This window comes from Cicer arietinum, chromosome 2 (assembly GCF_000331145.2).
Source record: "Cicer arietinum cultivar CDC Frontier isolate Library 1 chromosome 2, Cicar.CDCFrontier_v2.0, whole genome shotgun sequence".
Taxonomy (NCBI): domain Eukaryota; kingdom Viridiplantae; phylum Streptophyta; class Magnoliopsida; order Fabales; family Fabaceae; genus Cicer; species Cicer arietinum.
This window is the reverse complement of record NC_021161.2, coordinates 1,947,123-1,958,774: the sequence shown is the minus strand read 5'-3', so window position 1 is coordinate 1,958,774 and position 11,652 is coordinate 1,947,123. Positions and strand designations below refer to the sequence as shown.

The following is an 11,652-nucleotide window of genomic DNA, read 5'->3' as shown; positions in this document are numbered from 1 at the left end:
TTATTTATGTGTTTTTTTTCTAAAATGTCATCATATTAAAGTCTTTATTTTATTCCAGAAAATTAAAATTAAATTTATTAAAATAATTAATTGTTTGATTTTATTTATTTTCTAATCAAACTTCGATTCATTATATTTCAGTTATCCTAAAAATCAGATAATTAAAGTAAAAAAAGTATTTTGCTATTAGCACTTAAATATTTTTTTTGTTTTACGATTAATTAATGTCATTTTAATAAAAATAAATTATTTTAAAATAAATATCATTTTATATTTTTTATTTATTATATTTCAGTTATCCTAAAAATCAGATAATTAAAATAAAAAATATTTTGCTATTAACTCTTAAATATTCTTTTTATTTTACGATTAATTAATATCATTTTAATAAAATTAAATTATCTCAAAATAAATATTATTTTATATTTTTTATTCAACTTTAACTATTATATTTCTATAATACCCTTCAATTATTGTTATATATAAAACTTGTAAAATATTATTATACTTTCCATTAATGATAATGAATAACACACCAATAATTAAAAGGGTTTTTGTCAAATGCATTATTTGATAAAATAATATTTTATATTTTTAACTACTATATTTCTTAATATATATGTGAACAAAATCTTAAGACCGAAAACATCTTAATCAACTACCTTTTGATTTGACATGCCTATTTATTTTCTCACCATACAAAATACTTTGTTGAGCCAGCTTGTGTTGCTAAAACTTGTCTTTCAAACTCAATCATTAGAGATATTAGATGAAGACACTGATCTGATGGGAAAAATTTGATTCAACATGGTATTTCAAGTCCAATCTTTCACCTTCATTGGCAAATTTAGAGAAAAAGAGAGAGATATTGTTTACCATTTTTATGTAACTATTTGGTTGAAAATGGCACCAATATGTCTATATAATTTGGTATGATCTCTTTGTTGATTATGCAAAATAGATCCTAGTATTTCATTCAACCCCGAATATATTATTTAACTTTTGGGCAAAAATATCCACTGCCCATTGCCCTTGTAAAGTGCAAAGACACTTAGAATAAATATTGTTTTTTGCTCATTCTTTTAATAGGAAAATATATTTTATTATCGAGTCTAAAAGATGGTTAGTTACCTTAAGCAAAAAATTCTAAGGTAAAAAGTATAATCAAACATCCCAAAAATGCCGGGGAAACCATTAAAATCCTATAAAGTGAAAATCATGTATATAAAATATTTACCAAATTTCAACAACATTGATAATAAGAAACTTAGTTCCTGTATTGTCTCTGCCATTCCATTAATTAAGTGTGGAAATGAAATATTGCGGAAATAAGATTCTTGTTACCGATCATGATATTAATAAAAAATTATTGAAAATAATGATAATATTAACAAAAATTAGTGTTGATGTGAATTGAAAAATAAGTTAATAATGGGCATTTTATTTTTTTTCATCCAATCAAAACAATGTCTCGCTCCCACTAAATGAAAATTCAAATTTTGAAAGGTGTAAGTATCTCTACAATAAATTTTGTGAAGAATTAATTGTTCAATTGTTTGAAAATAATTTTTTTTTAATATAATTGTCGGGTCATATGCATAGAAATATATATTTTAATAGGGTTGTAAATGTAAAAATTCTAAAACAATTTCAAAATATGAATACATGCATAGAGCAACTAGGAGTTTTAGATGATAATGTATTTTCATAGTTTTGATATACAATAGCATAATTATAGTAATCTTCAATTTTGTGTGTGCTTAAAGTCATTCTTTTATTACTAAAATCAATGAATTTTTTGTAAATATATTAATAGTATATGATTTACTTTCCACTTCCAAAACTTCTAAGTTCGTCTCTATTCACATGGTGATGTACAAATATTATTTTCCATGTCATTAAAATATTGTTTAGAAATTTTAAAATTAAAATGAAAAAAATATAAAATCTAAAAAAAAAATCATATTTTCCAAACAAATTAAATATGCATTTCAACATCACTTATGACTTGGGATCTTATTATTGAATTTGACACATAAAAAAATAAACCCCAAAATCAATGATAGGGAAATTTAAAAAATTGAAAAGTATATTTTTGAATCTTCGAGTTTTAATGTTGTAACGAAAGATGAAACCATATTAATACTATGAAGTAATGAAATATCTAAAGTTCTACTTCCAAATATATCAGCACATTTTGGAACCTCGTTAAATTTGTATTGACCTTTTATTTTCTGTAATGACTTGTCTTAATTTTATTAGAATATATTGGCTCTTTTCAACATAAATATCCATTCCCAACACATCTAAAAAAGAAGAAGATATTATGAGCTCTTTGACCATATGCTTGATACTTCAAGACTAAGAAAGAATGCAAAATAGTATAGGAAAAAAATTCCGAACATATTCTAAAGAAATTAACTTCTTGCCTTTGGAGTTTGGTTTGGTAATGGTGGTATGTGAATGATATGGAAACTAGATAAAGTAAAATCACCTTTTTCCCTTAGCTAAATTGATCAAAAGTGCCCCACATCCCAATTGTTCCATCTATTTTTTATTCTCTTGACACAAGTATGCAAAAGGTGGTTTGTGTTGAAAAAAAAAAAAAAACAAATATAAAAAATTATATTAAAGAACATAATTAAAATATAACATGTTGAATAGTATATGAGTATCGGTTGACAATGATGCAATATGTGATAATGTTGATTACTAAAGAACTTTATGAAAAAAATTAATATGGAAGTTGCACGATTAACTTTCTACTTGATTTTCGACATGTTAAAGAAACTCTTGGTGTTGTTTAGCTTCAAGGGAAAGTTTTTGGAGTGGTTTAACTTCAAATGAAAATTATAAAAGTGGTTTACTTTCAAGTGAAATTCACTCTTCATAGTACGATATGATAGTTCTTTTAAACTATTATTGTTAATGTAGACAATAGAACCTAAAGATTAATACCAAATTTTGTCTCAAAATATATATTTTTTATAACAATGAACTATAATTTCTTAAAGGATCATTTGTTACTTAAAACATGAAAGTTCATATTTCTATAGCAGATATTGAAAAAGGAACATTGATTCTAATTCTACTTTTTACTACCTATTTTTCAATAGTGTAGTGAACCTAAGATCAGTTTTATTAGGCTAATAAAAGAAAAATAATAAGAATAAGAATTGCTGAATAAAATTAACAACTTTTAATTGCATAAATAATAATAAAGATTCTAAACTTCATAGATTCAAAGAGGGCCATATACATCCTAATCATATGATATTTAGTTCATGTTCAAAGACATAATAGCAAAGAAATTATAAATTGCACATAAAGAAGAACAATTGAATCTTTCATTTCTTCTTTCCAAGGTGAATCTTCAACTTTTTTGTATTTCAAAATGTAGTATATATTGATATGCTAATGCCCAAAAGTTAGAAACCTCCATGACCCTATTATTTACGTTGCATGATTCCATTTCAACTACTCACCTACAATAGCTGAACAAAAAAGATAAACAATACTTCAATAATTGTTTGGTTAAGGAGAAATAATCAACATAAACACTTTCATAGCTAAAAGACTCAAAATGTTGAACTTCCTACCAAAGACATAACTTTTAAAAGTACAATATAAGTTGAAAAAGGTTATTAGAATGTCTTTTTAACCTAAATCTACTACAAGCTACAGATAAAGTTAAAGGAAATAAGATAGAAACAAGACTTTATCGTAGTTCACAATGCAACTAGTAGTTATGTCTATTTTCTTCTATATAGAAGATTTTTCTACTAAACCAAACTAATTTATCTTTTTCATTAAAGGATACTTATGTTCAATTGACTATATTATAGTCTTCTCAAGTTTCTAACTTATTACGATCAACCTATTAAGGAACAACTTTACTCATGATTCTAGTTTAGTACCCTCAAAATTTTCTCAAGAATATTGAGAACATTAGCTACTTTTCCCAAGATATTCTAGTTTAATAAAATCAAGCTATTGAAAACATTAGCTACTCAAAATTTTCTAAACTAATTTCACATTATTATTTCATAACGTCATATTATTATTTCATAACGTTTGTCCAACATCTTTTATATTAATTCGACGTTAATTACTACTCAATACGTTTTTTGTTTGTCTCCATTAATCAACTTCACATTTTCGCCATCTATTTATACGTTTTTTTGTCTGAATTAATAAACTTCACATTTTTGTATCTACTTGCCATCTACTTATTTGCTAGCAATTGTATACATCTTTTCAGAATATATAATATTGAACTTAATAACATGCAAAATTTCTTCAACTTCTTCTGAATTGAGAGTACATATATCTCTTTTGTTTATCCCTAAAATATATTTCGACTATTTATACGTGTTTTTTTATTGTTGGATACTTATCTTCTATAAATTACATTGATAAATTTGAATATATATTATTGATATAACTACTGTATCAATAATCATTTGACAATTGAGACATAAAACTTTATATTGATTTTTTTTAAAATCCACTTAAATTAAATAAATTAAAATATATCCATGCATCGCACGGGTTAGCATCTAGTATTGATAATTGTGAAAAAAAAATTCAAAATTTATATATTGTTGTTGTCGTTTTTAAGAGCATTTTAATTCGTTGTCAAGACTTGCGAAATTCCATATCATTGTTCTATTTTGTTGATCATGGCCAACAGTTTTGAATCAATTTGCTTATAGTTTTAATATTTGTGCACTACAAATTTTACTAAATTATTGATAAATACAAAAAGCATGTAAAATATAAATAATTTATAAATCGTAATCAAAATTATATAAAGAAGCATAATAAACTCCACAAATGTTGGTACATTTAAAAAATACACAATTAGAATCTTCGTATGCACGCTAATATTGTTATAAAGTAAATAAAAAAAATAAAAGACATTGAAGAGCTAGATTAAAACTCAATAAAATAGTCCAAGGCACAAATAATAATTGGCTCGTTAAAAACGATAAGAGATAAAACCGTGACAAATAAAAAAACACATACTAATATATATGTAACATAAAATTAAACACACTACATTGAACAATTTTATAAAAAAATGGCGATGAATTCAAGCTTAATTCAATAATTGGCAATTGTTTTACCCAATGTAGTTCCTTTCTATTGGATTCCCCTTACCCCAAAATACTTGTATACCTTCAAAGATATACAAAAAATCTATATTTCTTCAATCATAGAGGAAAAATATATTCTATATAATAATTACAATACAAAATTGTGAAAAAGTACACCAAAGTTTCATCACGGCAAAACCATGGAAAGATATTCTTTTGTTTTAGTGGAAAACATAGCAAGATATTCTTGATAATAATTAAAGAAGAATACAGATAAAATGTAGAAGATATTGTTTGTATTATACTTTTCAAGATACACTTGTTACAATGATATATGAGTCATATATAGTTATATGTTGGACACAAATCTTATAATTTGCAAGCATATAAATAGTGTAACTTATTGTGTGATAATTAGTATTTAAAGTTCCAACCAATAACAATGCTTAAGACATTTTAATCATGGAAGTAATTGATCATTTTTGCATAATAATAATAATAATAATAATAATAATAATAATAATAATAATAATAATAATAATAATAATAATAATAATAATAATAATAAGCCATGTAATCTGAACTGAGTTCATGTGATTTTATTGTTTGATCTGCCAGAATTGAGCATTTTAATATTTAGCTTGAACTGTATTTGATTTTCTGTTTATACTTATTTTTCTGCTTATATTTAGCTTGATCTTAGTGTTTTATACAAAGTTCATGTAATTTAAGTGTTTGACTTGTCAGAACTGATTTTTTGCTTATATTGAATTTGAAAAAGCTTTGTTTGAGCACTGAGAATTTTTCTTGAACTTTAATTGATCATCCCAATATGATCTGATCATGTGATATATATATAGGTATTTAACTAATTATTTGGAAGAAAAAATAAATCCAAATATAAGTATTTTACTAATTATTTGTTTTATACTAAGTTAAGAGGTCTTTTAAAGCGCTTGTTGAAAAAACGTTGTAATAGACTTTTAAAAAATAAAATAAGGAGGTTTTTTACAGCACTCTTTCAAAGAGCGCTATAATAGGCTTTTAAAAAATAAAATAAGGAGTTCTTTTACATCGCTCTTTCAAAGAACGTTGTAATAGGCTTTTAAAAATTAAGTTAAGGAAGTCTTTTACAGCGCCCTTTGAAAGAACACTGTAATATGCTATTAAAAATTAACTTATATTTTTTAAAAAACAATTACATTAAAATGAATACATTTTTCACATGCTTTAAATTTTATTTATCATATATACATTAACAACGTAATCTCTATTTAATTTTTTTTTTTACAACTCTACTATAGCATTTTAAAATATGAACGTTTTATGTCTTTTTAAAATATTATGAAATTACTTTCTTTTAAATAAGTATTATTTGGTTTTTGAAAAAATTTACAATTTCTTAAGAAAATAACATTTTACTAACATAATAAACCATAACAAAATAAATAACTACAATAAAAAAAGATAACATTTTAATTTGGGTAAAATTTTTACAGTACAAATATTTTACTAACACTTTTTTAACAAATTTTACTAACATTAAACTTTAAAAATAATATTATAACAAACTGTAAAAATAATATATTCGACATTTTAGAGTAAAATTTTAATTTAAAAAAAATATTATATAACCATTTAACCTTCTTTTGGAATAAATTTAACTTTTTTCAATACTAATGTATAAAATACTAATTTATATTTAAAAGACATTATATAATTACTTTATATAGAGTAGTGTTTGACTTGAAAGTTATGAACAAATAACAACTCTTCTCAATCAATACAATAACGTCACTGTCAAAATAAAAATCAAATAATATTAATTAAATAACTAACTTCAAATAAAAAGTTAACATTAAAAAGTGCTGTAATAGACTATTAAAAATTAAGTTAATGAGGTCTTTTACAGCGCAATTTCAAAGAGCGTTGTAATAGGCTTTTAAAAATTAAGTTAAGAAAGTCTTTTACAACGCTCTTTCAAAGGGCGCTGTAACAGATTTTTAAAAACTAAGCTAAGGAGGTCTTTTACATCGCTCTTTCAATGAGTGCTATAATAGTGTTTTATATATAACAGTAAACCGCTTCAGTTTCCTCTTCATTTCGTAAACTTCACTACGCTTCAGAGTCATCCTCCTCTTCATTGTCCTTCTCATTGCGAACCCTACTATCCATACGAACCATATTGCCAACCATCTCCATTGCAAACCATCTCCACCTTTGTTACTATCCCTACCAACTCTCATTCAAATACTATCCCTAAACCCTAAACTGCTTCAGTTTTCTTTTCATTACGTAAACTTTGTACGCTTGTTTCCTCCTCCTCTTCATTCTCTTTCTCATTGTGAACCCTACGAACAATATTGTCTTGTTACTAACCCTCATTACGTAAACTTCATACGCTTGTTTCCTATTCATTCTCCTTGTCATCGCGAACCATCTTTGTTGCTGCGAATCCTACTGTCTTACAAACCGTTCGTATTTATGCGCTGTAACCCTATTCTTCTTTTGTTTTTCAGGTATTATATTTATTAGTTTTTTGTTTCACTAAAATGCATGTTGAACTTATACTGCTATCAATGCACAGATATTTATTGACTTATATGTTTTATTTTATAGTGCCCTCGTCAAACTAACAACATCGACTGTGGGTACTATATATTGCAATTCATGAAGGAGATTGTTGATATGAATCAAACTATAATCCTAGAAACGATACGGTATTTTCATTATTTGATTTTCATATATAAACTATGTTGAAATAAAGGAAGACTGATGTCATTATTCGCACAGTACTTTGACAATTCCAGTCCAACATACTCTGAAAGAGATCTAATTGAAATAAACGAATACTGATGTCAGTATATGATTGAAATGAAAATTATTTGATTTCCTGGGAAATGGCATGCTACAAGGGATAGTTATATGAATATATGGTAGTTCTGTTATGTGTAGTTCTAATAGTTATATGTATATGAATATGACACATTTGAAAAGTTGTGAATATGTAGTTATATGAATATGTATATAGTTTTGTGCTGTTGTCAATATGTGAATATGTATATGAATATGTTGTGAACTGATTGTGTAAATATGTAAAGTTATAAAGTTAAATTATAAAGTTATATAGTTCTGTTGTTGTGTACTGGTTGTGAAATGATTGTGTGAACTGATTCTGGATGAAAATAATTTTGAAAAAAAAATTAAAAGACAGCTCTGTAATAGGTGCATAATAATGCATCTATTGAATGCACCTTTTACAACATTTTTTTCAAAAAAACGCTGTAATAGGTGCATAAAAATGCATCTATTGAATACATCTTTTATAACGTTTTTTTCAAAAAGTGATGTAAAATGAGTATAACAAGCGCGCAATATATCTACCTATTTTATAGCACTTTTTTATTTTAAAAAGCGCTGTTGTATCTTTTACGGCGCTGGATGCTACAACGCTTATTTTTTTTGAAAAAACGCTGTAAAATAGGTTTTTGCGTGTAGTGGTTAATGTAAGTATTAAATATTGTTTCTAATAGTTTTATATAGAAGTAATTAAGTACATGTACATGCAAACAAATTAAATGAATCATATATTGTGAAAAAATATATTGTCTTACAGGGTTGACATAGCTTATCTATCGTGGTCACGTTTTTAGGTCAAGTGCTATAGACAAATGTTATTGGTATCGAATCAATGCACCCCACAAAATTGCCTTTTACTATCAAATTAGGGGCCACGGTACGTGAGACTTAAATCTGGCTTAGCTGATCATTCCAAATCAAACCCAACTTTATTGTTTTGCTAACTAAACCCATCTCTATTTAGGTGAAAAGCATAAAATTTTCTAATTTAAACGCATCACTATTAAAGGCCTTATAAACTCTATGCATAGTAGAGTTTAAAGACTATGCATTAATATTGTAACTTTTTTATATGGTAAATCAATTGAATCTGACTACATAGATGTTACATAGTAATTAATCTCATCTTCATATTTATGCAATTAAAGTGTACAAAATATATTTATACTGAAATAAGATTGTGTAAATTATTTTTACACATTTCATTGCAACATCATATCACTGTATGTTTTTCTAAATTTATACTTGTAAAATATCAAAATGTTGAGATATGATTAAATATTTTTGTGTAATATAATTTTACACTCGGAATTACATTCTAGAAATAAAAAAATAATCCTTTTGCTTTCGCTAACTATTAAGTAATATAATATTTTATAAGAAAAATTTCATTAATAATATTTTAAACTATTTAAAAATAATAATTCATTTATTATTTGTTCAAAATATTACTATTTACTTTAAAGAAATAAATATATTACAATTTATTTGTGTGTATGACATCCCTACTTTCTTCTATTGTAATCTTCAATTAACTTTATTTTTTTATCCTTACAAATTATATAGTTTTGTTATATTAATTATAGGTGCAAAGTATCTTCTAACTTTATGAATCTCTTAATGCCTCTTGAGAAAGTGGAGTCTCTTCTTCTAACTACTTTAATTTTTTTTAATCTTCAAGATATAAATGTGAAACACATTTTTAAAAATAACATATAGTATAATTTCCTTTTTTTAGAATATAATAGAATTTTATGGTGGAAAGTTGAATTTACTTTTTTTAGGCAAAAGTTGAATTTACTTATTTAATATATGTCAAACAAATTTCTTATATTTATAATAAATTATATAGCAGGTAGGTTTATTAAATGTATGACAATCCATATAATTATTTCCACATTAATTAAAACTTCTAAGTTGAGATAAACCACCGTTACTTAAAAATTACATGATTGAATTGTAGATAGATACAGTAAAAAAAAAACTAAATAAAGTGATTATGAGCTGGCTTCACTTATTGGCTAACATTTAAATATTAATTGAGGAGATCGAGTTTACCATATAAATACACATTCTCACATTTTTAGGGTTAGGGCTCAGCATACACAGAGTAACCTCTCCTCCTCTTGTCTCTCTCTCTCTCTCTCTTTTCTCTCTCTCTCTCTCTCTCTACTTAATTTCTTTCTATTGAAGTTTATGTTTTTGTTTCAACAAAACATTTTTGAAAAAAATTCAACATAATTTTTGCAGGGTTTGAAGCAAGAAAAATTTGAAGAAAAAAATATTTTAGAAGATGAGGAAGAGACAAGTAGTTGTGAGAAGAACATCATCATGTGAAGATCAACAAAGAAGTGTGAAATATGGAGAGTGTCAAAAGAATCATGCAGCTAATGTTGGAGGTTATGCTGTTGATGGTTGTAGAGAATTTATGGCAAGTGGTGAAGAAGGTACAAGTGTTGCTTTAATTTGTGCTGCTTGTGGTTGTCATAGAAACTTTCACAAAAGAGAAGTTGAAAATGAAGTTGTTTCTGAATGTTCTTCCCCTCACTCTAATGGTACTTGAACCTGTTTCATTATATATATCAAACAAGTATATATATATATATATGGTATTCTTGTAATATATTTAGTATATATATTATATATGCTACTTGAGAGTTTGGGAGTGGTACTATATATATATATATATATATATAGTTTTGAAGGTTGATGTGTGTAAATTAAGGGGTAAAAGTGAAAGGTAATTTATTGAGGAGGTTGCTTTTATGAAGAGAAGTGTGCAAAGTTTGTTGAGATCTTGTTCTATTCTTATTTTAGTTATCTACTTTTTTTTTATTGTCTTCTTTTTTTGTTATGATTTGTTTATGATCATCTTTTGTGTAATTAATTAAGATGTGTGTTAAGGATTTAATTTGTTTAATTGCTTTGTACTTTGATAAAGCTGTTTTTCAGTTTGAGATACGAGGAGGAAGTTTGGTTTTTTGGTTGGTTATTATTTTCTTTAGTTTCTATTTGTTTTTTGTTGGATGCTGATTTTGATTCCATTTTAAACCTTTGAGCATTCCACACTATACCAAACTCCACTTGCCTTTACCTTCTCAATAATTTTTACTTTTTTATATTTCAATATTTTCCATCTCTTAAATTAATTTTCTACATACATATGGTTAAAAATAGTGTATAGAAATTCAATTAATATATCATTCATTTTTTTACTATATATTCATCATGCATATGCAATAAATTTTTCATAGTGTGTTTATAATTTTGTCTTGTATAACAAATGTGTAAAAGTATAGCAACTATAGAAATTTTTGTATATAGAATATTTTCCTTTATAAGCTAAATGAATTAAACTTTATTTTAATGCTACTAACCAAAGTTTTTCACCAATCTCTCTTAATCTTCATAAAGCCACTAACCCATTTTGGTAAGTTCTATACTAGAATGATCATTAACACTCCATTCAACTAGTTGGTGTCTATTTGAGATCATTATAAGGTCCACATGTCTAATCATGTTGGTTGTTGAAATAAAGAAGTTTCATTAAGCTTCAAACATATTAAAAAAAGTTGATTTAAGCTAGTTCAAACTAATAGAGGGAAATATAAAAGAGTGATAAGAAAGTATTAAATATTATTTAGTTTCATATAGTTTTATCTCTCTACTTAATTATTAGCCAATTATGCAATTG

The 11,652-nt window shown here is 25.3% G+C and overlaps 1 protein-coding gene across 2 annotated transcripts; it reads left to right on the top strand.

Moving 5' to 3' along the window:
* The first annotated feature begins 9,940 nt into the window (after positions 1-9,940).
* Positions 9,941-10,938, top strand: LOC101488367 (mini zinc finger protein 2-like). Of its 2 annotated transcripts, none has more exons than XM_027331739.2 (2): positions 9,941-10,086; positions 10,209-10,938. In XM_027331739.2, the coding sequence occupies exon 2, from the start codon at positions 10,252-10,254 to the stop codon at positions 10,519-10,521; it is 270 nt and encodes an 89-aa protein (XP_027187540.1). In that variant the 5' UTR covers positions 9,941-10,086; positions 10,209-10,251; the 3' UTR covers positions 10,522-10,938. The 2 variants fall into 2 exon arrangements, with proteins under 2 accessions (XP_027187540.1, XP_073221412.1); XM_073365311.1 differs by having other exon boundaries at positions 9,984-10,068.
* The last annotated feature ends 714 nt before the right edge of the window (positions 10,939-11,652 follow it).

Excerpts from the sequence above, each read along its gene's own strand:
- LOC101488367 (XM_027331739.2), top strand. The coding sequence starts at position 10,252 with ATGAGGAAGAGACAAGTAGTTGTGAGAAGAACATCATCATGTGAAGAT.